This window comes from Diplotaxodon limnothrissa, linkage group LG9, assembly GCF_057381915.1.
Source record: "Diplotaxodon limnothrissa isolate DT_005_m linkage group LG9, D_limnothrissa_male_GT1.1, whole genome shotgun sequence".
Taxonomy (NCBI): Eukaryota; Metazoa; Chordata; class Actinopteri; order Cichliformes; family Cichlidae; genus Diplotaxodon; species Diplotaxodon limnothrissa.
Window position 1 is genome coordinate 10327767 of NC_140604.1, and position 26841 is coordinate 10354607.

Here is a 26841-nt window from a genome sequence, read left to right on the forward strand (position 1 = left end):
TTTACAATTATTTAATTTTAGTGAATTAAAATTTAACTTAAAGGGTATAAGAGGCTTTTGGACAAACAAGAAAGTATTTTAAAAGCAGCACTCTACAACACGGGTGCAACACAAATGAGCACAATATAGAAATACCTAAATGAAGTAATAGTGGATTAAAGTAGTAAATGTAATTAGTGACATTCCTACTGGTTAAACGCTTGCTCTAATCTCATGTTAATGAAAAATAACAGTACTCAAGCCCAATCGCATTATCACATCATTGAGTCATATCTGCCTCCGGACTTTTGAAAATGATGCTGCCTTAATATATATCATTGCTCTTTCTAGGTCAGCATTCTTCCAAGTTTGCAGTCATGGCATTTCATTCTGTCGCAGTATCTAATGATTTATTTTGTAGGTATTACTGGAAAATAAAAGCATACAAGACACACTTCAATATATTTATATTTATTATTGTTACTTTTATTGTATTACCTGCAAAAATATATATAAAGAGAAAATAAAACAGAATAATAAGGAATATAAATAGCATTGAATAAAAAAAAAACACCAAAAATTCATTTTTTTTAAAATATAGATTTATACCAAAACTGACAGGGAAGAGATTTTGCTTTAGTTGCACCAGTGAGTTGAAGTCTCACCTGTAAAGCTAAGAAATATTTCTTGAACTGGGTTACACACAGACACAAAGAACAACATGCGAAACTGGCTGTTGCAGTATTTTTCACCATGACAAGAATGCAGAAGGATAACTCCTGGTATTTTTCCTTCCACTGTGTTTTATATCAAAGTAAAATACTGACAAAGTTAGCGTCCATTACAAAGACATGTATAGTGCATAAGGCAACGCCACAGTCATCAGTGTAAACAGCTCCAAATATCAACAATGAATTTACACATACACCAAGGGAAATGTATCGGGGGATTTAATAAATGTTGAAGTACATTTTTTGCTACTTCCTCTTAAGACAAAGTAAAAATCAAAAAAGTACACTGTGTAAAAAAAGGATTTTCTTAATCACTTTGATTCTTTTTGGTTAAGACATGCAAGCACATTTAGTATTTTTAATCAAAATCACATAACTGTAAAAAAGTCTATAAAAACAGAACAACAAATGTATTATTTTGAACATCGGGATCAGTACATATGGATTCATTTTGTAAAACTTACTGCATCACACCTGAAATCTGCTGGAAATATTAAATTGAAATGTATTAAACTGAAATGTATATTTTCCATTACAACATGAAATGTGAAAACCAACAAAGAAGTTATGGCTGTAATACAGAGGAGATGATATCAGCACAAACTTGGAGTACCCAGTTAAATACTCCAGGCCCTGTCATGTGACTAACAGTCAACAACTCACCCAATACAACACAGTTACAATAAATCCTTTAATAAAGGTAATAAAATAAAAGCAACATTTATATCTGGCACTTAACTGACATAAATTTCCACATATTAGCAAATATTAGGAAATCTTTGATAACATTAATGCAGTATGGCTTTACCCTGTAGCTGCAGGAAGTTTTCCTAAAAAATTCCAGGTGAGGAATCACAAGACATTTGTAGGTAAGACATTAAGAAGGAAAGATAGTTTTCAGAATAAATCACAGAAGGGGTGGCGCAGATGCTGAGAGGTCAGAAGTAGGTGTGCAGCTCTCAAGCGGCTTCAAATTGAAGGTGTTGAAGAAGCCAGACACCTGATCTGGGATTTCTGCCAGGACGCTCTGAGCAAGCAGTTCTTTAGGACACTGAGACAAAGGGCAGAGACAGAGCAACAGTGAAAGTGTGCCAAACACACACACAGAAACATGCAGTTAGAAAAGAAAGCAGGGAGGTTGCAGAGCTGCAGCTGTAATTTGAGCATAGCACCAAGAGAAGGTGTTTAAAGTTTAAGCTAGTCACATGTTCTTACAGCCAATAAAACCAGAACTAGAAAAGCTAGAAAACTTCACATGGCTTCGACAGAGTCGTGCATCATTAAGTTACCGTTTTGTGCTCATACAAACCTACAGTATATGATGACTTAATGCACCACGTACTGTGAACAATCAAGGCATGACATAACCTTGAAAAAGCAAGGTTACTATGATATTTATAAATCCTGATTGCAGCTCGGATCAAATGAAGGGAAGGATGAGGGGCACGATCAGCGTGTTGGTTGGGGTACTCCTGCACATTTTAGGTAGGACTCGGTTCAGTGGGGGGCTTCAGCTCAAATAACTTGAAGAAGGAGGCCAGTTGGTCAGGCAACTCTGCCAGTACACTTTGTGCAAGGGCTGCACTGCCCGCCTGAAATAAGATGTGCAAACATTCAAATGTTGGTGGTGTTGGTGCATCTGGACAAAGAGTGTGCTTTATAGCTTGCCACGGCTTACATTTTGGAACTTCCGGAATGGCACAAACTGCACGATGTCCCGCATGGCGTTCTCTCCTGTTGTCGAACGCAAAACTCCATCGTCTCCATCCAGGAACTCCATGGCACTGAAGTCCGCCCCTCCGACCCCGACGATGATGATAGACATGGGCAGACGAGAGGCGTTGACGATGGCGTTGCGCGTCTCGTCCATGTCCGTGATTACTCCATCAGTGATGATCAGGAGAACAAAGTATTGCTGTGAATCATCAGGACAACAGGAACAAAAAAAGCAGCAGAGTGGAGCAGTCAGTTGACATTAGGACTGCTTTGATTGATTCCAAACTTTCTGTGACTCACAGATGCAGTTTGCTGCTGCAGCGCCTGTCTTCCAAATTGGGCGACGTGGTTGATGATTGGGGAAAAGTTTGTTGGGCCGTAAAGCTTCACCTGAGGCAGACACTGCTGGTAGGCAGCAACCACACCCTCTACACCTGAAACACACACAAAAAACCATCATAAAGTCATGGGTCACAGTTACATGAAGGTGGATGAAATGTACCGTATCACCGCACTAAAGCACGTTGCTCAGACTGCAGGTTTACTGTAGTTGTGGTTTCTAGGATATTTAAAAGTAGAACAGGAGGCAGAGCCTTCAGCTTTCAGGTCTGTTTTATGTGCAAACAGCTCCCAGTTTGGATTCAGGAGACAGAAAACCTTTCTTCTTTTAAAATCAGCCTTAAAATGATGTCTTTTAATAAAGTTACAGCTGGATCAGGTGAACCTGAATCCTCCCTTATTTACACTGGAACAGGCCACTGAGGGCTTCCCATGATGCACTGTGTTTCTTCGTCACGCACCTCTTTAGACTCTCCATGTGTTAATTCACCACTCTGCATTTAATTATTAGTTATAATTCATCTTCGTCTTCTTCCCCTCAGCCCCAGCTGCTCAGGGCAGATCACTACCACTCACTGAGCCTGGTTCTGCTGGAGGTTTCTTCCTGTTAAAAGGGAGTTTTTCCTTCCCACTGTCGCCAAGTGCTTGCTCAAAAGAGGGTCATCTGATTGTTGGACTTTTCTCTCTAACACTGCAGGGTCTTTACCTTACAATACAAAGCACCTTAAGGCAACTGTTGTTGTGATTTGGCACTGTATACATAAAACTGTATTGAATTGAATTTTATACCCAAAGGTACGTCCATGTTTATTAAGCAATAGGTCACAACATAGAAATTAAATTATGAGAAGAACAAGATGCAAAAATAAATCTACTAATATGTTAAAATTAAAATATCTCTTATTTAGTGTAAAACATATAATTGTTTTCCCCGTGTTGCAGCTGTTCTGCACACTGGCAAATCTGAACATAGACTGACCTCCACTGTGCTAAATAACTGCTAATGTTTATACAAATCTCACATTACATTCAGTCTGTTATTACCTGCACAGAATGGATTGGATGGGTTGAAGTTGATGGGAAACTCGTGGTTGACCTGCACACATAAACAACCCAGATCCCAAATGATCGTATCTGCAATGGCTTACACTTACCTACAACACAAACAATCTTTCTGCCGCGTGTCACATGTACGCAAACATCAAAAGTGCAACAATCACCTGCCATGCAGGAGGAATCTGTGCTCCAAAACCAAAAGCAGGGAACATCTTATCACTGTGCAAAAGGAAGCAATACAAAAATAAAGACTGTTAATGTCAGTTTGTAAAGACCAGTGAACATTTAAAATTAAGTCTTTTCGTCAGACTCTTTACATTAATGTTCTTCATGGTTCTATTTAAACAAGACATCCTGGCCTTGCTTCTCACGCTGTTATGTTTTCACTTTGTTAATCATTTATTTTCCTGTAGTGCAAGAAAACTAGTGAATATCAGGATGATAAGCTGGTGCTCTGGCTTAATGCCTGTCAGCTGACATGCTGCATTAAGTGGTTTGCTGGGAATTCGGTTATCCATGCATTAGGAATGAACGCTCAAAATAACAGATAAGTACTGGTCAGATTATTAGTATTTTGCTGCTACTATCATGGTGAGAGCAGAGATCTATTATATTCATTCCCAGCAGCATATTCACCATGGGCCACCTTTGCTGCTAGCCCCCTCCCCTCTGTTTGAGCCACCTTTCTCCTGACTGACTCTCTCATTAACTTGAACAGGAGGAAGGTGGGTTCCTGTGCTGAGTTGGTAGTGTTCACACAGCCACGAGTAAAACAGTCTGAAGCTGGAGCTTTTGGCTCACAAGGGATTACATGCCCACACACTGACCTCATTATTTGAAACTTGTTGAATGTGGGCAACTAGTACTGTGATATATTAGGTCTTTCAAGGCTTGTAAGAATGATTGTGAGTTTGCCAAAGGCGAGGTGCATATTAAGACTTACAAACGACATGTTAAATTGCATTGAAATTACTGCAGATGAACTGATGAAGTGCACAGAAACCTTTAAGACTAGAAAAGAAAAAGTTACGGTGGAGCTTGTTTTTAAATCGGTCTGACTTATAATTTTTCTGAATGAAGGAAAACAGACTTACTTTCTGCACCTGCATAATCCTTTATGTATGTATTTACCTGTCGTAGTCCTGGATGACATTACCAACTGCCCAGATGGCTGCCAGGTACTCATTGTAGCCCTGAGGGTTGATGTAGTGGAGTGACTGGGGGAATTTGGGATCCCCATTGGAGCCTGTGAAGTCAATTGCAATCTGCGCCGCCCCCAGAGGGATGTGTTGCATTTTTTAATAAACGTCAGTTAATTATGAATGAATCATAAAATGTCAACGTCAGTTAAATATTTCAGGTGTGTCTCCAAATGATAACTGGAAGGATTCGGATTAACAAATAAATGTGAAACTCACAGTGAAGTTAATCTGACAGCCTCCCATTATGTAATCCAGAAACGTGTACTGCCTCACTATCTGTAAACACCACAAGAGTTACTGTGCAGTAGTACTTATCTATTAAGAAGGGTAAACATGTTGTTTTTTGTGCTCCAGCAGATAAACAACAGGACGAATGATATATCTAAAAACATAAGAAAACATATCAAACACATATTAAAAACATCTAAAACCAGAGCACCTTGCTTTTTTTTATGACGATGATGCCAGAGTTTTTATATCCTTTCTTCTTCTCTTTTTTTTTGCTGTTGATGCAATCAAATTCCGCCTGTGAAGAAGAGAAACACAGCATACAGGTGTCAGGATGTACTTCCCCCCCTCTGCTTACTCTTAAGCAAAATGTTCAAACTGGCAAACACACACACACACACACACACACACACACATGAACTCACCGCAAATGTTTCTGTTGCCTGCTGGATTTGACTGAGCGAGGTCTGAAATGTTCCAATGAAGTCGTGATCGCCACTGTTGTTGTGGTCATAACAGTCAATCTAGCGAACAGAGACAGCGAGGAGAGGTGAGACTTGGAATCACCAAATTTTGCACTGAAATGATCAGCGGCGCTTGGAAATCAAAGTAGGTGAGGCAAAAGCATGGTGGGTGTGAAGCTTCAAATGTAAGGCGACTTCATGATACTAAAACGTCAACCAGAAACACACACACACACACACACACACCACACACACACACACACACACACACACACACACACACAGAGGCCATCTAAGCTGGCAAATGGGGTGACAGAGTTCCTCCTTTAGAGCGATTGCAGGACCTGCTCACAGTCACACACAGTAGATTCTGTAACACTTTCGGCATTGAGAGAACACAGAAAACACAAACAGCTCCATACACAGCATGGACATCTTAGGCCTCAGTCACACGGGCCTATAAACCAGTCTGTCGGTGACCCCTCAGTAACCTCTGTTGACTAGGAAAAATCTAAATTCCCAGACCGGGTGGCAAGTGGTTACTGAAGGTTGCTGGATGTCGCTACGTAAAATCAGTTGCAAAGATGGAGCTACACCAAAAACCTCCCCGTCTGTGGCAAGCAGTTGGTGTGGAAGATGCAAATTTGTCTGCAAACACGTGCTATTTGTTCTCCAATCTGTAGTGAAACTTGAAAAAGCTTCATTGAACATTTGAAAAAGGAAACGCGGATTGTCACTCCCAAAGCTAACGTTGTGCTTTAGCACTGCACTGACACTCTTCAATCGGCACAACTTTCACTTTGAAGGTGAACAGTCCCTGTTTCCAGTTTGCATATTCCACTGCCGTTTAGAGAATAGCTTGTGTTTGCAGACACATCTGCATCTTCCATTCAGTGAAGTGGCAACTGCAGCAACCCGCTAGCAACCAAAGCGATCGCAAGGATTGTTATGCAGCACCGTATTCCTCTTTACAACTAATTTCACACTGGTGACTCTTCAACAGCTATGAAAGCTAATGGGTAAGTAAAACAATGGATCCATCTTAATGGAAAACTTGTCCCATTTGGAAAACTGACCCCTTGGTTAGCTTACCTAAACCTTTATATCAAATTAAATAGAATCAGTGGGCTACTTTGAGCTTCTCCCTTATTCACAGGGGTCGCCACAGCAGATAGCTCTGTATGTTTGATTTGGCAAATTTTTTGCTCTTCCTGACACAACCCTCAACGGCTTTGTGTCTCCTCCCAGGATCAAAATGGGATATAGTGTGGAGCCACCAAATACAATCACCAGTAAACTTCATAAATAAGCTTCATATCCTGTTTAACAGGAATATTTGAAGGTTCAAAAAGATGCTTTTGTCAGCTGTTTTTGTAATCAGAGATCATTTTTGGACATAAAGTGTTGTTAATTACATTTGATTAAAGGCGCTCCCAGACTGTGTCAGTAAACGATCAGGTAAATTTAACCAATGGGCCAAACTCCTTGAAAGTGTGCGTTCCTTTAAGATAGATGTAGATGCATCCAGGACTTGAGCCGGTCCTGTCACAGACCCTGCATCCTTCACATTAACAGCATTCCATGTTGACACTGTCGACAGTTACCTCACGTGTACTGCTGACTGGAAAGCATCTCTTCCTGATAAGTTTGCCTTAATAAGAGTTAGAGGATGGAAACAACATAAACGAATACTCACAACAAATCTTTAGTGGCAGTAAGATCAAGGATATGCAAGTTATGCAAGAGGGAGACAACAGAGGACGTTCAAATCTTTCGAGATGAAAAACGGTGAAGATAAAAGCTTCAGTAGTCATAATGTTTGTTCTTAGGATATATGTGTAAAAAAAACAAAAAACTTTCTAACGATGCCTATGTTGTCTCCCTGCTACACTGGCTATCAGCCAGTGTGGTGTTTTAAACATCAGCACCACTCCAGAATTTCACAATTAGTGCATAACAACTTTCCAGTTTTACTGGCTGCTTCACATCATTCAGCTCTGCAGACAGTTAGGAAAAAAAGAAACCAGCATACTTTATGTGTGTATGAGTGTGCGTACCTTGATAGGTTTCTCAACATCGCCTGCGCAAAGTGACTGAATTGGGATTTGGAATGGTCTCCAAACGGGATTTAGGTTATTTTTCACCACCTGCACAACAACACAGATACAGAAAGACTTCCTCTGTTGGGAGATGTAACTGTACAAACGTAAAACACTTTCCCTGTGCGCCAGAAAGCCTCAAACACAATGAGTGCAGGTTTACCTCTGTCCTGTGAGCCAGCTGCCATCCAGTTTCTGTCTGCTTGTAGAATTCCAAGAAAGGGTCGGATTTGCCAAAAAAATCCTGGAGATAAAAGGGAGGAAAAAGCAGGCAAACACAGATTACACTGTAAATTCTAAAGTGAGGATAAAGTGATGACATGTTTTATACCACCATAACACGATATCGATCACTGCTCATCAGCTGCCTTTACCCTTTTTCACCAGCTAACTGTGTCCAAGAGTCATTACTAAACTAAACTTACTAAACAGGCACAGCTCGAGTTGTCCAATCACATTTCAGAGAATTTTCAGATTCAATAATCTTAGCTGTCACATCCCTGACACTTAAAAAGTTTGGCTTCACGTGGAAATGTCTTCGTTTGGGAAAGAAAGACATTTGTATTTTTGCATTTAATAGAACTTTGAATTGATCAGAAATGCTATCAGTGACAATTAAAGGTTAACGGAGACATTCATCAAAAATCATTTTGAAAAGATCCACATTCTGTAGGTGCACATTGTGTTACCTAATGCACACCTAACGGATCAAACACATCTGAACCCGGACAATCTGTCTCTCAGAATCCAGAGGCCGACCAACGATCTGTAAGGTCTCTTTTCCCCCCACTTGCTAAATTGTACTCTGGTTCCTATTCTAGGGTGACTGTAGCTCATGAGGTCATGTGCTGGTGGGAAGGTTGGTGGTTCGATCCCTGTCTCCCCCTCTGTGATGCATCTAGGGGCAAGATACTAATTCTAAGTTGCTCTCTGATGCATCTGTCACAGTATGAATAGAAAGCACTTCAAAGGATGGTTGGAGGTGAATGTGGCATGTTGTATAAAGCACTTTGAGTGCTCTGGGTGAGTAGAAAAGTGCTATATAAGAATCAGTCCATTTACCATATCTGTCCTTCTATTCTGGGAAGAGCATTGTTCTCTGCAAACTCTCACCACTGTGTGAAATCATTGAGAAATGCCTGCATGGAGTGGCAATCCTTGTTTTAAAAGGAAGAACAGTCTGGCTAATTTTCTGGCCTTTTAACACAATACACTTGCAGCTTCATGAAAAGTTTCCCAGTACAACAGATTATGGTGGTTTGTGAGGAAACTGGTACATGCTTCCCTATGAATTCAACTTCCCAATTGCTATGATTTCAACTCTTAACTAACTAAATTGTTGGTTGTGTAATCCAAAAAATGTGTCACTGAAACAAAGCTTTTCATTGGAAACACTGCAAATGTGTGCCTACGACCACTGATTCTCACCCAAAACAATTTTAATCAGTTCAAGTGCTTTTCTTTAAATATAAAAAAAAACCTTTCAAAGTGGCACAAACTTTTGATGAGTGGTGTTAAATGTTTTTCTAATCATAAACTGTGACCAGTAAGAGTCAGTAACTTCAGTCAAATCATCCGCGTAAAGATTTCTGATTACAGGAACATAATTCCTTCTAGTCTAAGACACCTTCTTGTCCAGTTTTCTTGCTGCGACTTCAAATGCCACCACTCTGTTGTCAGTCATTTCTTCTGCACATATCTAGAGAGCAAGAAGCAGTTTTGCATTAAAAATGTGAAATAAGTTCACTCAGATTTCACCAAATCACTGCGTCCCTCACTCAAAGAAACTCACAGTAATGGTTCCCTTTCCTGCAGGCATCTTGTCCTTCTTAACAAGTGGTTTTGTTAGTTTTCTTGAGGACACGATCTGAACAGAAAGACACATCTTAGTCATCACTAAACAACGCCAATACCACTTCCCACCACTTATAGCTCTTTCAGTATATATATAGACAAATGGCTTGTAATGAAAATCAAAGATGGCAAACCTGTCCCAAGGTACACTCCAGCTGTCCCAGGAAGTCAGCCTCTTGCAGACTGCAGTTTTCAGTATCAATATCGTGCACTTCAAACCTCAACTTCTGCACCATCTCAAAGTAGTAGTCGAGGACAATAGGCTTGGAAAACTTGGGACTGAGGCAGTTCTCGATTTTCTCCGTGCGACCAACCTAACACAAACACGTTTCACAGTCAGGGATTTTCTTTTAGGAACTTTTAAAGTTGAGCTGTTGCCCTAAAACTGGAAATTGATAACTCTAATTTTTTTAAGAGTAAGGCCTTTCAAATCCACACAACAAAAACCTACTTACCTCAAACCAGTGGTTTCCAGAGGAGTTCATGAAAAGCACGCATAGAGGGTCGGACTTTGAGAATGCATCCATGTCGAGCAGATGGTCACAGGAGATGCTCAGCGACACCTTGGTCACACAGTCTGCGACCCTCGTCTGCTGGACTCCAACTGCCGCCATCGCAGCCCGGAAACGCTCAACTCACAAGAGCTGATAACCATAAATGTGGGTAAACAGAAAATGAACATGGAGAACATAGAATACAGTATTGTGCAAAAGTCTTGTGCCCCCCTTAAACGTTTCATTTAAAATAGGTGCAGCAATTTACTGAAAGATGCAAAGATACATAAATTCAAATGAACTTGGAAGTCAGTGTCTGGAATTACTGCCTTTATGCCTCAATGGAGCCAGAACTCTCTTAGGCAAGCTCTATAGTAATTTCTGTGATCTTCAGGAACAATTCTCCAGGCTTTCCAGGCAGGACTTTTAAAGCTTTTCTCCGATTTTGTCTCCTTTTGTTCTGTTCTTTGTTGAGATGATCCCAACTGCTTCCATCGGCCCCTCTGGTGATGGCCAGAGGGGCCGATGGCGTGATATGGCAGCCTCGCTTCTGTCAGTCTGCCCCAGGGCAGCTGTGGCTACAACTGTAGCTTGCCTCCACCAGTGTATGAATGTGAGAGTGAATGAATAGTGGTATTGTAAAGCGCTTTGGGTGCCTTGAAAAGCGCTATATAAATCCAATCCATTATTATTATTATTATTATGTTCAAATCTAACAGGCGGAGGCCAATCCATGACTGATATGGTTCCTTTGTGTGTGTGTTTTTTACCCGGGTATGTTTTTAGTTATTTGGCAGTGTGTTTGGGATTATTTTCAGGCTGAAAAATGAAGCCACTGCCAATCAGACGCTTTACAGATGCTACAGGTAAGGTGGATCAAAATCCTCTTCTGCATTCATAATTCCATTGATTTTGAGAAAATCTCCAATACATCCACAATATTTTATCCATGGCTATAAACACACACCTCTCTCCTGACCTCCTCTGGTTTTTTATTTTTATTGTTTTATAATTTAGACAGTTGCTGTGCGAGCGTGCAGGTGGTTTCTCATTCAAGTCAATTCACTTAAATTTTATTTATTTATAAAGCACCAAATCACAACAACAGTTGCCTCAAGGCACTATTGTAAGGTAAAGACCCTTTACTAATACAAAGCAGAGAGAAAACCCCAATCATATGACTCCCAATGAGTAAGGGCTTTGGTGACAGTGGGAAGGAAAAACTTCCTTTTAACTGGAAGAAATCTCCAGAAGAACCTAGCTCGAGGAGGGGCAGCCATCTGCAGCCAGTTGTTTTCTCTGCTGCTCTTCCCTCTCTCTTGACGATGTGCATGGAGAAGTAACTGTGCAGTTACTTCATGTGAAGTAACTGCACAGAATTTCTGTTTTATGTAAACAGCTTTGGCGGAATAAACCCACTTCAGCTGGCAAAGGAACAACCAACTCAATTAAAACACTTAATTCACACCACACAACGCCGATTGCAGCAACATAGAGTTGAAGGCCAGACTAGCTACACACACATGCAAATTAAAGGCTAGGTTTTTTTTTGGGGGGGGGGGGGGTTAAACCTCCTGGTTTCTAATGTAATTGTTTAAATGCACATAAACTGTACTTGCTGTCACCTGCACCTAGACTGAAACATAACTTTGCTGTTTACATGTGTCCAAAAACCTTTAGGCGTCTGCAGTACCGGGGGAACCTGTCACGTTCAGTGTGACTGTAAGTTTAGGGTACCCTTGGTTCAGCTGCTAGATGTTTTTTTTTTAATTTTAATTGTTTTGTTTTTATGGCTCATAAAAAACTATTTGAATAGCAGACTTTTATTTTTTATGTAAAATTGTTAGAAGCTTTCTGATGTTGTCTACTTGTTAACAGAATTAAATGTTCAGCCACAGGATTTGTCATTGTAAAACAAATCTCATTTTAAATGGGTGATATAACATATTATTACATTAATTATGCAATAAAAGCCCCAGATTTTTACCTTAAAGTCACATAATAAAATTAAGTATAAATAAAGTAAATAAAGTAATCTGGGCGCTACAGCTTTAAGCAGCTTCGGGCGCTCCCGCGGGCGGCAATTTCTTTTTGGCACAACACCTGGAGCTCAGGGGCAAAACAATCGCATGAGTGCTGCTGTTTGACTGAGGAAGAATAAAGTCTATATTTAATGTCAAAAACCTCTTTTTTCTAACATCTGTATTTCCCTGTTTTAACTACAGAAAGTTTTCATTATGTCATGATTGTATATTTCCATGATTTCATGGTATTTTTTCAGGCGCTCCAGCTACCGCAGTATTGCTGTTTTGCCACAGCTGTTTTCTTTTTTTAAAGGCTGTTTTAGATGCTTTCTTTCTTTCTTTTTTATTGTTTTGTTTGAATGGTTCACAGGTCAGTGTTAAATGGCTTAACAAACACAAAACATTCCTGCGAAAATGGTCAGGTACAAGGACCGGACTGAGGAGTGGTCAATGTCCAAAGAGAAAGCCTGGTGAACGATTGCTCAAGAACCTACATAAATGTGTGGCTGCTTGGAAGCGAAAAATAAAGAAATCAGTGATGACTCAAGACTTTTGCACAGATTATTTGTCAGCCAAATAATCAGTCACCATATTATTGATCTATTACATTATATTAAAACACATGATTAGTATTTTAGTGTAATATCTGTTAGCTTTCTAGTTAATGTTCTCATTCAAAGCCATTTAGAAATTACAGATGTACTAATAATAATGCACAGTCAGTGGAAGATGCTTTTATATACATGATATGTTATACATTGTATTTTAATGTACATATTACATTTGGATTTGGGTTGATCATTTACATAAAAACCAACCACCATGAAGCAGTGGAGGACGTGACCAGCAGGGAAATACCAGCATAGAGAATGAATCATATCCGTTATATCAAAATATCTATGCCGATACTCCCCTCAACACGTGTTTCCATGTATTTTGCAACTATCTTTGTGTTATTGTTCATACTCCGTGTTCTACAATATAATAAAACTAATCCTTTTTGGTCACTTAAAACATCTTTATATAACTGTCAGCGTATATTTGTTGGGACTTCTGCTGCCTTCTTGGCCTGACCTTTCTTGAAAAAGACGTTTTAAATGTCAATGAGACTTTTACACTGATAAATAAAGAATTTATCAAAGTTGCTTTGCCAAAAAAAAGGCTGAAGCTTCCATCTCGTGACAGAAATATCCTTTCTATCTTAAAAATGTCTCGATATCATTCACGAGATATGTTTGACACACATTTCCCAGATTATAGAACAAGAAGTCAATAAGATAAGATAAGATAACCTTTATTAGTCCCACACGTGGGAAATTTGTTTTGTCACAGCAGGAAGTGGACAGTGCAAAAGTTATGACGCAAAAATTAGAATACAAATCCATCAGAGACAACTGCCAAACATTATTACATAGTAAATAAACCTTAATTAAGGTTACAATATTAGAGTTAGTTGCCTAAACACTTCTCTAAAGAAACACAGAAAGGTTGTGGCTGTTCACATAAACACCACGCGAAAAGCCACACCTACGAACTCTGTCGTTAAGTTGAATGGGTTTATTATCAGCGACAGTCACATGACGCGAGAAAAAGTATATACACACTCTGTGGGAATTCATCAGCAGCGCTTAAACTCTTGAACAATTGCAAATGTCAAGACTAGCGCGGTGGTCGCTTACCTCGTAAGCCTGCTTGCTAGCGACACTGCTGCGGTGCTGTGGTTTGTTTCCAGCTGCTGCAGCAACAGCACAGCTAGCTCGGTGGTGGTGGGCGGAGTCCAGTGCGCTCACTTCACGTACCGACCGCAAACACGACCTCCCAAATCAACTGTACGAACTACATGAGACCAAAAGGTATAAAACTCACACACAAACACATATACTGTAAAAATAATAAACAAGGACACAACTTTTGCCATTACGAAGTCAGCCCAAAAGCTTATAATAGCCATGCGGGTGGTGTATGGAGGACTATTAGTGTCGCGGAAATGACAATGACCTATTTTATTTAATAGTAAACGATAAAAACACATGAATTCGTACATTTATTTAGAATTAAAGTGACACCATAATTTAAGTAAATTACCAACCAGCTCACTACTTCGTGTTCACGTGATCGTTGAGCCCATTCTTAGCAGCTAACACGGATGTCAAACATAAAGCCCGGGGGCCACAATCGGCCCGGCAAAGACTCCAATCTGGCCTTCTTGACAGCTTTGGAAAATATGTAGGAAAGTATACATGTTTGGACTTTTAACTGTAGTTTAAGTATGTAAGTTAAACAATTAAATGGCAGAAAAGTTCCCATTTCTTAACTGTCTACTACAGAAATTTCAGTTTAAAGATTGTAAGTTGTGAATCAACAAAAATGTAATGATTTTTAGATATAGGACAGTCTGGTGAGCTACCAGAACGTTTTCAGTAATTTTATATATTTATCATGCAGAAAACTGAGATGTGTTATTGAAATTGCACATCCTCAACTCTTATTAAGATTTTCCCTTGCCCTGCCTACTTAAGATCATAGTGGGTTATATGTAGTCATCAGTGTAAAATGATTTTAACATCTGCCCCAAACTTTCCATAAAAGGCATCATGCTAACACAGCTGGAAACTGGACACAATCTTCAAAATACCTCTCCGAAAAAAAAGAAATTCTAAAACTCCTCAGTTCTTGTTATGAAAAACAGTGAGGACCATTAATGTGTGGGAAAGCCCAAAAATGTTTATAGTGTGTAGTGGTCCCTTCAAAAACAAGTATAGCTGTTTTGGTGTCATTTAATAAAGTAGCCTGACTTGTAAGACGTCTGTTTTCCAACAACCAGCATCTGTATTTGTGCATTAAATGGAGGACTTGTACAGAGAGATATCCACAGGCAGGAATGACTTCCTGTGTCTTTCAGTGGTGCATTTGAGTAATCTCACTCTATCAGTGAGCGTCCTCCTGTGACTGGCCAGCATGTCTTGGAGTGGGTGGGAGGTCCAGCACTATCCTTATCTTGGACAACATCCGCCTCTCTGAAACCAACTTAAGGGAGTCCAGCTTCATCCCCACAACATTACTGGTCATGTTTATTGAGTTTGTTTTTCTGATCCTTCCAAGATATAATAGACTGTAGGATGTAGAATACAGCCTGTCTTTATATGAGCTTGCATTTATAACAAACAAAATTTACAAGAAATGGGAGGAAGAGGAAGGAAAGATTCACAGCAAAACAGTGAGAAGGTGGCTGAGGATATCTAAAAGAATAAAAAGCAAGAAAAAAACAGAAAAACCCATCTCTGCCTCCTACCACCTACACCCACTCCACTCCTTCTACCTTTTAGCTTAGAGATCTTAGAGAGATTGAAACTTATATTCTCATTTATCATTTTTTTAGGGTGTGCTAATTTTTTTTAATTGTTTTTTTTATAAGCCTCAGCACCCTAAAGCACTTAGTTAGGAGAGGAACTTGCTCTGTTTAAAGGAGAATGAATGCAGTCTTTATTTAGCTACAGTATTACCATGTTATGACATGTTATGTGAGGTGGTATTACATCTCAGGGTTGCCAAGAGGGGTTTGAACCCTTTAGTTGCCTAGCTAATTCATGCTGCCTTAAAATGTCAGATTAAACTGCAGGTTAACTGAATTTCCATTTTAGTGCATGTGAACTGAAAGGAAAACTAAATGACTACAAATTCAAAAGCTTATAGGAAAATCCCCTATTCTCAAGTTGAGTGTTTGTTTTTGTAAATCCCTTTTTAATAATCATAAAAAAAAACTACAGTATTTACAAATGCCTCAAAAGATCTCTCCACATTTGTCTTTTTCCTGTGCAGTTAGTTCTTAGTTAAGGAAATGTTTAAATACTTCTGTGACAACTGTAGTCCTCAATACAGCTTTCTCACAGAACGAACCAATCGAGTCCTACCAACGTGCGTGTTGAAACGAGAGCATGCTCCCTTTCACAATATGTTTTACATATTGGGACCTGATAAAAAATGATTATGTCCTGACATTAATAACAACAACACATGACATTTATTTAACAAAAACTAAGTGCACTCCATGATCCAGCAGCTTGTAGCACCAAAACTTCAAGTACAGTATAACGCGGTTCACCTTTTGTGCCCTTGCTGTTTCGCGGATTTTTTTTGTGCAATTTTGCATGGGTTTTTTTGTGTGTTTTTTTTTACAGCCCATTGTGTCCTGCATCCTGATTGGCTGTAGACCACTGTCAATCAATTTTGTGCCATGTCTCCTGTACAGTACAGAATGCATTCAGCTTGATTGCCAGCAGTGTGACTCTGAAGTGCTGTACTGTATGTTTGTAAGTTTGTAACAATATCGACGAAACATTTTGCACCTGCGGGTGCCTTTGGTTTCATTCTATAATACTGGACTTATTTTTCTATGAAAGTTTGAACTTTAAGAGTGTTTAAACAAGAGATGAAAGTGTGAAAATGTTCATGCCTGAAAAGTGTAAAAAGTGTGTAGTGAGGGGTTTTACAGCCTTAAACATCTATAATAACTGTAAAAAATAAAGTTGGCTACTTTGCAGATTTCACCTATCGTGGGTTATTTTTGGAAAGTAACTCCCGTGACAAACGAGGGCCCACTGTACCAGCTTTAAATCTGTGTTCTGTTCGTTGCATCATTTTACATCGTGAGCCACGTATGTTGATCTTGTGTGAAACTTCCTTTTCTGTCATTGTACAGACATTTAGCTACAATAAGACATTTAAATATAAAAAAAGAAGTGTAATTTACACAGCATGTTTAGCTGCACGATAAAGAAACCCTGCTGTAGTAACTGAAATAAATCTGTCAGCATACAGTTAAAAGTCTGAAATGTATGCCCTCCTTCACATTTTCCAAAGCCACCCAATGGGCCAGATTGAAGACTTTGGAGGGCCACTTCTGGCCCCCAGGACTTATGTTTGACATGCCCAAAATTATGATGGAGGAGAATAGTTTATTACATTTATTTGTTACTAGAAATTTATTTTACATTATCTGCAGTCTAAAATGTATATACACTATACACTACTATAATATACAGTAAGTATGAACACATGTTTCTGCATCAATCATGAGGATATAAATCCTCATGGAAATGTGTATACACACTGTGGTACTTAATCTAGTTAATAACCATGGTTACTAATTCACTTTTGCCGCCAGATGGCAGTTCCTTTATTTAATTTGGGAAAAGACTGTTGGAAGCAACCACTGTGGGCCACACGGGAGTCAAAATCATTTCCAACCATTATAAACAACAATAAATGTTCACAACGTATAAAATCTTGTTAGCAAACAAGGTTACATGTCAAAGTCTTTAATTAAGGTAGCAGGAGTCAGGTTGCTAGCTGGGAACATCCAGTGTAACAATGTAGACTCTGAGCTTTGTCTCAGCAGATATCCACCGTTTCCTTTTATGTTATGATCACACAACAAATAAGGTGCCATTCGTTTATGCAACAAATATAGCATTTAATCAGCAAAGCCATGTGTGAAGATGCACAGAGTACACTGTTATTGTTTCCTGTTATTACGATTTCTTATTAATTACATGCAGTGAACAAGCTGGAGGGTCTCAAATCACATGGAAAACACCTCAGTCACTCAGCTTGTTAGAGAAACTGTAATACTAATGATTTACATAGATGTTGTGAAAAAGTCAACTGCACAACATTAAACTTGCTGTTTAAGGCCATTTGGGTGCTCTTTGTTAATTGTAACAGAAACTGATTTCTGAGCGATTAAAAGGATAAGGTTGGCTTGCACGCTTGTTCAAAGCCACTTCCTGTTTCCTTTCATCCTGACCACTGTGATGCTACACCTTAGGCAGCTGTCATGCAACCACTTGTTTAGAGCTTTTGCAAAAGGGTGACTGTTGCTCAACCACCCACACAGTGATGACATCATGGAGAAGAATCCCAAATTTTAGCCTGAGGAAGCATTTCCGCGGCCATAACGATGTCCTGCTCTGGATTTTATTTGTGAGCCATGCAAGCTGAAACTGATCGTCATTGTATACAAATATTAAATTATTATTTATTTATTTATTGGTTAATGTATTTTTTCGGATGGCATGTGATTTTAAATAGCATTAACTGCTTTCTGAGTTGTTCCAGTTTACCATTGTAGATTTCACCTCAGAGTTGATTTGCTGCTTTCCAGTGTTCCAGTGTGAAGCAATCATTAATCTGTAAATCTCAAAAGGTTTGCCCAACACGGACTGACACCCCTCTATGCACTGAATAGGAAGTGCATTGGAGATACTCGAGTACATTTAACCTGCTTTACTAGGACGGCTCAGGAACATTAAAAAGATTAGGTGGTTTCAGCTTGTAGGCATTGAAGAAGGATGCGACTTGATCGGGAAGCTCTGCCAGCACGCTCTGCGCCAGGGCCACGCTGTTTCTCTGCAAACATAAATTCACAAGAATGAGAAGTCGGCTTGTTCAGCAGCACTCAGGTTTGCGCGTGTGTGCTGAGCAGAGGAAGGCTGGCTGTCTAAAGCCTCGGAGCTGCTGCCTACCTGGAAATTTCTGAAGGGCACAAACTGCACGATGTCTCTGGAGGCGACGACCCCGCTGGGCGCCTGCAGCAGTTTGTCATCGCTGTCCAGAAACTCCATGGCGCTGAAGTCTGCCCCGCCAACACCCACTATGATGATAGACATGGGCAGACGAGAGGCCTCCACGATAGCGGCACGTGTATGGTCCATGTCTGTGATCACTCCATCCGTGATGATAAGCAGCACAAAGTAATTCTGCACGATGACAGAAAAGTAGATTACAGAGTTGGGGATTAGATGGCACATATATATTCTGAAACACATATACTTGTATACACTATATACCAATGTTAAGCATTTGACCCATATACTCAAATTATTTGTGGCTCATATACTTTGGTCAAGTATTATCTACATTTATATCGTAAGTCTGCACTTTTTTGTATGAGCACCTGTTGATGCACGGTGGTTATTTTGGGATTTAATTTAACTTTGACAGTTTTATGGCCTATTGAGAAAAGCTGTAACATATGGTTAGTCACTCTAAAAGTTCAAACTGTCCAAAGTTGTAGAAATCCCCAAGTGATACAAATTATATCTTAATTTGCAGGTAAAACTGCACTTAAAGTCATAAAAATGTCAAGCGGATTAATTGTTTTTACCTTTAGGCTGGCATAAATCTGTCATAATGAGCCATAAAAATGTTGGATGCTAAAATTTGAGAAGAAAGCCCAGAAAGTTAGACAAAGCAGGTGTTCATCAGGTGTATATCACAGAAAAAGCCAAGTTGTGTAAAGTAGCTAATTGTTGTAAAATAAAGATTTGGACACAGTTGGGGAAACACATACAGTTTAGCATATTATGCAGATGAGAAAACAGAAGCTCGCACAACAATGTCATGGGAGCAAAACAGCAGAAGGGTGACTGAAGTGTTTGTAAGCAGTGAGTGTCTAAACACTTCCTGCTTCCTTACTGAAGCCACGTGCTGCTGGAGAGCTTGTCTGGCGAAGCGGGCCACATGGTTGATGATCGGGGAAAAGTTGGTGGGACCCCAGAGCTTCAGCTGAGGCAGACAGTGTCTGTAGGCATCCACCACGCCCTCTATGCCTGCGGCACACACATCCACAGGTACAGTGGTTCACCATTACAGCATCCATGGGCAACTTTCAAGAACCAAACACAGCTTTGTGAGAAGTTTAAACCTGCCTGAACAGAAGGGATTTGCTGGATTGAAATTGACAGGAAACTCATGGGACACCTGTAGGAGTAAAATCAACAAAAGCTTTAGACGACTGTTCAAGAGACCTGTGTTTGACATGTACATGACACAACACGGGGGCGAGGGGGGGGTACATGAACGATAAGAAGCAAGCACAGTGTGTTTGTATAAGAATATACATATGTCGCAGTTGGAATTGATGCCTCACAGCAAGATGGTTCCTAGTTTGAGTCCTAGCTGGAGCCTTTCTGGGTGCACGCTGTCCCTGTACCTGGGTGGGTTTTCTCTGGGTACTCCAACTGCCTCCCACAGTCCAACAACATGCATGTTAGGTTAGTCAGTGAATCGAAATTGGTCATGGATGTCAGGCAATGTGGTAAAAAAATGGGAACTTCCAGTCTAAAGCGCTTTGAGTGATCAGTAAGATTGGAAGAGATCATAAATGTCAGGTGAAATAAACATATAGTGTAAGCTGCACGCATATTTGACTGGCTTTGATTATAATGGAAGCCCTGAATAATTGGCCATTTAACCTAGCCGGTGCTAGCAAACTAGCAGGCGGGTTCCCCGAATGATCTGAAGCTAATGCAAAGTTAACCCAAGCAGATATCTTCCTAAAGCACAACTTTGAATATGAAAAGCTCTTGGTGGGACTCGCTCTATAGCCGTGAGCGGCCTATCTGGAGCTTCGCTTGTTCTCCTGCTGCAGATGCTGCAGTGATGTGTGGCCTCAGGTCTTTGGTACTCTTGGGGGCTGCGGATGGGGGGCGTTATCCCAGCCTCCCACCCTCATTGTCACGTACATTTTGTGACAAAGACACTCACTCTCTTGCTCACATACTCTCCACATACTCTGCTGATTTGCAAATCTGTGCATCTTTGTATTTTTGTTCAGGCACTGTACTTGTGTTGTCTTACAGATGCAGAGGTCGACAAAAAAAAGGTTGTTTTTTCCCCTTCTGCCTCTTAGCTTGCCACCGTGCTGCCCATTTTACATATAATGTAATAACTGAAATAACACTCATAATGAAACATGTGAACAAGAGCCACAACCCAGCATAAAGATCATAATTCTGATTGCAAACGTTTCCAGACACGTCAGGACACAGAGAAAAAAGAACAATAATAAAGAAGCTGATGTTACAAACTGCTGCATCAGCTCCCTAATGAGGGATCATTCAATTGTTCATCAGGCTCACAGCATCACGCCTTCTACTGCCGTGCCTCAGCAGCTGAGCTACGCTCCACCACCCTACTGTTCATTGAGCATTACCAGTCAGAGCAAACTGCCTTTCATACACAACGGGACACTCAACAGCCCCAAAACCACACCATCATGTGAGTGCGCTCTGAATTCAGCAGTCACATCCAAGTAACGAGTGGAAATGCCGCAGCACTGGTCCTTTGAGACACTGCAAATTTCCAGTGCTTTTCAATACCCACAATTCCAGCCAAGAGAGAGAGGATGAACACAATAAAGCACCTTAATAACTCAGTGATATCGAAATAACAACTTTGTGTCACACATATGGCTCAATGATGCTGTTTCTTTAATGAATATTTCATACCTGCCAGGATGGAGGGAGCTGGGCTCCAAAACCAAACACAGGAAACATCTTCTTACTACACAGAGACAGAACAAACTCATGAGCTCATCGAGCGGTAGATCAGTGGGCCCCAAGTTTGAACAGAAACTAGTTCCAGGGAAAATGTTAGTAGGTGATTATCAAGGATGCTGCCGCTAAAGATTTTTAATATTAACACTGTAAGTAGCAAAAAGGTTAATAATTTCTGGGGGGGGGAGGGGTTGGTGTAAGTTGGTGATAAGACTCTTTCATTCTGCTCAACTCTGGCTTAACATGTTGTTTTTTTAGTATCTGTTTCTTCCTCTGATATCATTACTTTAGATGGTGGGATGATGTAGGATGCTTGGGTTCACCTGTCGTAGTCCTGGATGACATTGCCCACTGACCAGATGGCTGCCAGGTACTCATTGTAGCCCTCTGGGCTGATGTAGTGGAGGGACTGAGGAGACCCCGGATCCCCGTTAGAGCCCGTGAAGTCAATGGCGATCTGGACCGAGAGGATACGGGTCAACATACAGAGAGCTTTTCAGTCACCAGGTAAACGTCTGACATACTTCATATGTATTCTGCGAGTTTCAGAGTGCCGTGCAATGTGACAGTCAATTTAGAAATGTTACAAATCTTACCAAACAATTTATTTACTTTAACAATAAAAATATTTCCACACTCACAGTGAAGTTGATTTGGCATCCACCCATGATATAATCCAGGAAGGTGTATTCCCTCACTATCTGTAAAAGTAAAGAGTACGCTAACAACGTGCAGCAATGCACAATGTACAGAGATCCAAAACAAACCTGGTGGGACATATGTTGTAAAATCGAGGCAGAGTAACAGTTTTAATTCCTTACCTGGCACTGCCGGATGCAAACGACCCCGGAGTTTTTATAGCTTTTCTTCATTGACTTTTTGGGGTTAATACATTCGAATTCAGCCTGAAACGAGACCATGTTAATGTCAGTGTAACATAAACACTATAACACACACGAGACACACACACAAAACATAAAGGGCCTCACCGGGGAGATGTGCGTCCCCGTTTGCATCTCTGCTAGTGTGGTTTTAAAGCTCCCAATGAGATCATGGGAGCCGCTGCTGTGATGGTCGTAACAGTCAACCTGAGGACGCAAAACAAGAAGAGTTTTCTCTAACGGGGGACCACGTAAAAACTACTGCATGAACAGTTCGGATCATACAGGAGGAGAGAAAGAGTAAACCATGGTTGATGATGAAGTTCTTGGTCAAGGTGTGAAAATTACGTCTTTTTTTTAGACTGCTGCCAAAACCCCCACTAATCATTCACTATTTACAGTCAGTGACGAAGTGTCATCATATTCTGAACACCTGACATATGGAAAGAGTGCAAACAGTTATCAGTATAAATGCAAAAGCTAATGCAGTAAGTCAAGTGAGTAAACAAAGAGGAAGAAAGCCTCACCTGGTGATGTCATGAATCGTGCATACATGCATGTAGCGCTTATCCAACTGGGTCACAAGCACTCCCTTTATGTTTGGGAGATTTGTAAGATAATAAGAGAATTGCAATTACAAGATTAGTTATTAGTCAGCGGTGTGGTCAATAAAGCCAATTCGAAAATTTTAAAAAGTGAGGGAGGGGGATGAAATCCACTGTTTCACCCATTGGAGTGTTACTTAAGAGGTGCTTACAGGTTTTGTTAATTGGGTGCATTTTATTGTGCAGGTTCACTGAATAGAATTACCTTAATAGGCTTCTCCACATCTCCTCCACAAAGAGTTCGCAATGAGATGCGGAACGGCCTCCATATTGGATTCAGGTTGTTGTACACAACCTGCATAAACAGGTTACCGTGAGTAACGAGTCCACGGGAATTTAGTGCACGCCGATGAAGGACCTGATGGTAAATGTGTGTACCTCTGTCCTGTGAGCCAGCTGCCATCCAGTTTCTGTCTGCTTGTAGAATTCCAGGAAAGGGTCGGACCACCACAGATACTGACAAACCATTCCCAGTTAGTCATTCACAGAACTTACATTTAATGAACTTTATTAAAAAACCCTGAAGCAACTTTCATTACCTTTTTGTCCAGCCTGCGGGCAGACACTTCAAAGTTTGCTACCCTGGTGTCTGTGATTTCTTCAGCACAGATCTATCAAAAAGGAGAAAAACATAAAGATTTGTGCAGTTTTATACTGAGGTTCACAGTGGTTTTCTTTTATGTAAAAGATTAACATAACCTCAGCTATATACAAAAAAAATGAAGCCAATTTAAAAGTGCAATTGCATTCTTTCTGATGGCCAGCAGGGGGCAGCTTCTCTAGTTTTAAAAAGAAGTCTGATTGTACAGAAATCTATGAGAAAATCAAACAATTTCTCCCTTCATGAATTACCTTAGTAATATTTTCCCAGTAGGTTTATGGTCTAAAATGATAGTTTTACTTCTTAATTATTACAGCATGGTGTTCATTTTGTACACTATGGTTTCATTTATCACAAAACAGTAGACAAAGCAGGACAGTAACAGTCATATCCATCACTTGGTTAGAAATTAGCACAAGTAAACTGCAATTTTACACTTACAAACCCAGCCATGAGCCCTGACACTTATATTAAACTACAGGAAGCCAATCAATCACTACAAGGGTTCCACAGCATTTGTTTGTAGCTTGCTAAAATGACTAATTCTAGCAAAATATGAGCAAAATCAACCCTACAAGCTAAGCATATTCTTATTTTTACACACATAGATGCATACAGAAGGACAAACTGGAGAAACTAAGTTCACACAGACAAAAGAGTCAGCTCACTGTGATGGTCCCACGGCCTGCCGGCCTCCTGTTCTTCAGCAACAACGGCCGCGTCATCTGCTTATTAGAAACGACCTGGACACAAATGATGGAAACAACAAGGAGCGCTAAAGCAGTGGGCGAACGACCAGTGTTTAAAGAGCAACCTGATAAAGGGGAAACTTACCTGCCCGAGGGTGCATTCAAGCTCTCCAAGGAAATCATCGTCACTCAGGTCGTAGGTATCGTTGTCGATATCATACACGCAGAACTTCAGCCTCTGCACCGTCTCGAAATAGTAATCGATCACAAACCTCTTAGCAAACTTCGGATTCAGGCAGTTCAGGATCATCTCCGTGCGGCCAAACTAATTCACAAAGTAAAAAAAGATGTGTAACGTAAGTCACATGACTTAGGTTAGAACATATTATTTAATGCCAGCCATAGATTTGCAGTCTTAACTGTTATATGCAAAAATCTCGTACCACTACCAATTACATACCTCATACCACTGAGAATCTGATGTGTTGATGTACAAAGCACACAGAGGGTCAGACTTGGAGAAGACGTCCATGTCCATTAGGTTTTCACAGGAGATGCTCAGCTCCACCTTAGTGGCACATTGGGTGGCTGTGGGCAGTGGGGCCCCACCTGAGGCCATTGCAGCTGTTCCTGAAAAAGATAAACCACAGAAATGTCTTCAGAGCACTTCCATCTTCTCAAAATGCTCTCTTGACTTGTTACTACATATTACTCAATCTTCAGTCATGACTTTAGTCAGGTGGTAGTGGTGGTTGTCCAAAGTAAGGCAGGCTCAGATGGTCAAATGCCACCACAACCAGGCCACTAAGTTCACACATAAATCGCTGAATACTACGCCACCTGGTGGTATGTCCACAGCAATTTAAGAACAAGCACAGTCCTAGAGGCAGTGTGCCAACAAATGATCGTCTGCCAATTTAAACTGCTATAAAGAACTTGTTGGTCTATAATATGATAGATATGTCAAATGTACCCTCATGAATGATATCAAGTCATCTTGAGCCACAAACAACATTCTTGTCACAAGGTAGAAGCCGCAAACAGTTTTTGGCAGTGACTTTTTTTTATACTTTCTTTTTATTGTTTTTCTTTAAACATTAGAGGGCAACAACAAAACAGAACATAAAAAGAAAAATAATAATGATAGTAACCTTTATTTATCCAGTTAAAAAAAATCTTGTTGACATCAAAAATGTCTTCTTTTAAGAGTAATCTGGCCAAGAGGAAGCAGAAATTGCAACAAATATAACAATAGTTATGTAAACATATTTTGAGTGGAAAAAAAGAACCGGATTGGTTATAATGTATGTACAATAACAGAGACTTATAAAGATACTTGAAAAACTGGTAATTTTTTTTTAAAATTCTATTTTACCCCTTTGTAAACCCTGTTCACCCAAGTCTATTTACCAACATTCGTAAAGATATTAGACATAAAAAAAACAACACAGAAACAAATCAGTTTTTTGGCAGGCGATCACTTTTTGGCACAGCATCTGGAAGCCGGAGCTTAGGCTACACAAACCCTTGATTTACACACAAAACTGCACACACATTTATGGATCTATCAGAAGTGCAGGAAAAGTCACGTTTAAAGGGACAGAAGTGAAAGTATGGGTGAGTTGTAACTGATCACGTGACTGTAATTTCAGCGCTTCGAGCGAAATGTTAGAACACCGTCAATCAATCAATCAATCAATCAGTCAATCAATCTTTACTGACAGACTTTATGTCATAGTTAAAAATAAGTAAATAAATCAACTGTTCGTGTTTAAAAATCTGGATCTCTCTCTCTCTCTCACTCACTCACACACACACACACACACAAATAGACATATATTTAATTTTGCTGTGATGACTTTCCCCTAGATTTCTAGCTTTGTAGTACCACCACCGAATAATGTAAGTTACCGTTACTCGAGCTAACACATGCAGGCAGTGACAGTTAGGTGGAGCTCTAACAACCACACCACTTCTCCCTTTCACACTACGTTACCTGGATCATTTACCTGTGTAGTTGTTGACAAATATACACTTTTTTCTGCCTCTGTTCTGAACGCGTAACGTTAATCTGACGGCAACAGCTGTGTTGTCGCACTGGGTGGAGCCCACACTCTGCCCTGCCCAGTGTTCTGCTCGCTTCACAACTTCCACTAATTTTACAACTACTTTTACCTGAAGTTGAAGTTTTGTGTAAATGCCTGTTTGGTGTGTCTGCTTCACCTGGACAACATTATATTAACAAACACGCTGTTGTAACATTACTGTACGATAGGCGCTTCATATTATGCCGGAACGTTCGTGTGTTTCTGTTGTTTCTCTGTTTCTCGCCGAGTCGATAACAAAGCGGTACAGCGTTGTCCGGGGTGCATTCAAGAAAAGTGTTTTGCAGCTGTGCTGAACGCCAATTTAAGCTGCTGTTGGTGATGCGACCAGGCACCATCTAGTTAAGAGCTCTGGGAGACTTTTCTCTGGACGGACTGTGAGTAGATATTCATTTAGCTTATAGAAGAGCTGCTGTGTTGTTTTCAAACCAGTGTT

General features: G+C 40.2%; 2 protein-coding genes across 4 annotated transcripts; both read right to left on the reverse strand.

Annotated features, from left to right (window-relative positions):
• Window positions 1-1140: 1140 nt before the first annotated feature.
• LOC146625100 (copine-3-like) lies at window positions 1141-13943 on the reverse strand. Of its 2 annotated transcripts, none has more exons than XM_085362628.1 (16): window positions 13866-13943; window positions 10124-10312; window positions 9803-9982; window positions 9607-9681; window positions 9442-9513; window positions 7978-8058; window positions 7773-7862; window positions 5677-5775; window positions 5463-5549; window positions 5240-5299; window positions 4953-5086; window positions 3986-4040; window positions 3810-3861; window positions 2727-2860; window positions 2389-2625; window positions 1141-1761 (listed from the first exon to the last, which is right to left on the reverse strand). In XM_085362628.1, the coding sequence occupies exons 2-16, from the start codon at window positions 10280-10282 to the stop codon at window positions 1618-1620; spliced, it is 1659 nt and encodes a 552-aa protein (XP_085218754.1). In that variant the 5' UTR covers window positions 10283-10312; window positions 13866-13943; the 3' UTR covers window positions 1141-1617. The 2 variants fall into 2 exon arrangements, with proteins under 2 accessions (XP_085218754.1, XP_085218753.1); XM_085362627.1 differs by having other exon boundaries at window positions 1756-2302.
• Window positions 13944-18437: 4494 nt separating this feature from the next.
• LOC146625101 (copine-3-like) lies at window positions 18438-26381 on the reverse strand. Of its 2 annotated transcripts, none has more exons than XM_085361940.1 (16): window positions 26310-26381; window positions 24761-24930; window positions 24446-24625; window positions 24280-24354; window positions 23550-23621; window positions 23389-23466; window positions 23216-23305; window positions 22514-22612; window positions 22346-22429; window positions 22166-22225; window positions 21848-21981; window positions 21477-21531; window positions 19896-19947; window positions 19663-19796; window positions 18711-18944; window positions 18438-18594 (listed from the first exon to the last, which is right to left on the reverse strand). In XM_085361940.1, exons 2-16 carry the CDS (start codon window positions 24917-24919, stop codon window positions 18475-18477), a joined length of 1626 nt encoding a protein of 541 aa, XP_085218066.1. In that variant the 5' UTR covers window positions 24920-24930; window positions 26310-26381; the 3' UTR covers window positions 18438-18474. The 2 variants fall into 2 exon arrangements, with proteins under 2 accessions (XP_085218066.1, XP_085218067.1); XM_085361941.1 differs by having other exon boundaries at window positions 26297-26381.
• Window positions 26382-26841: the final 460 nt, after the last annotated feature.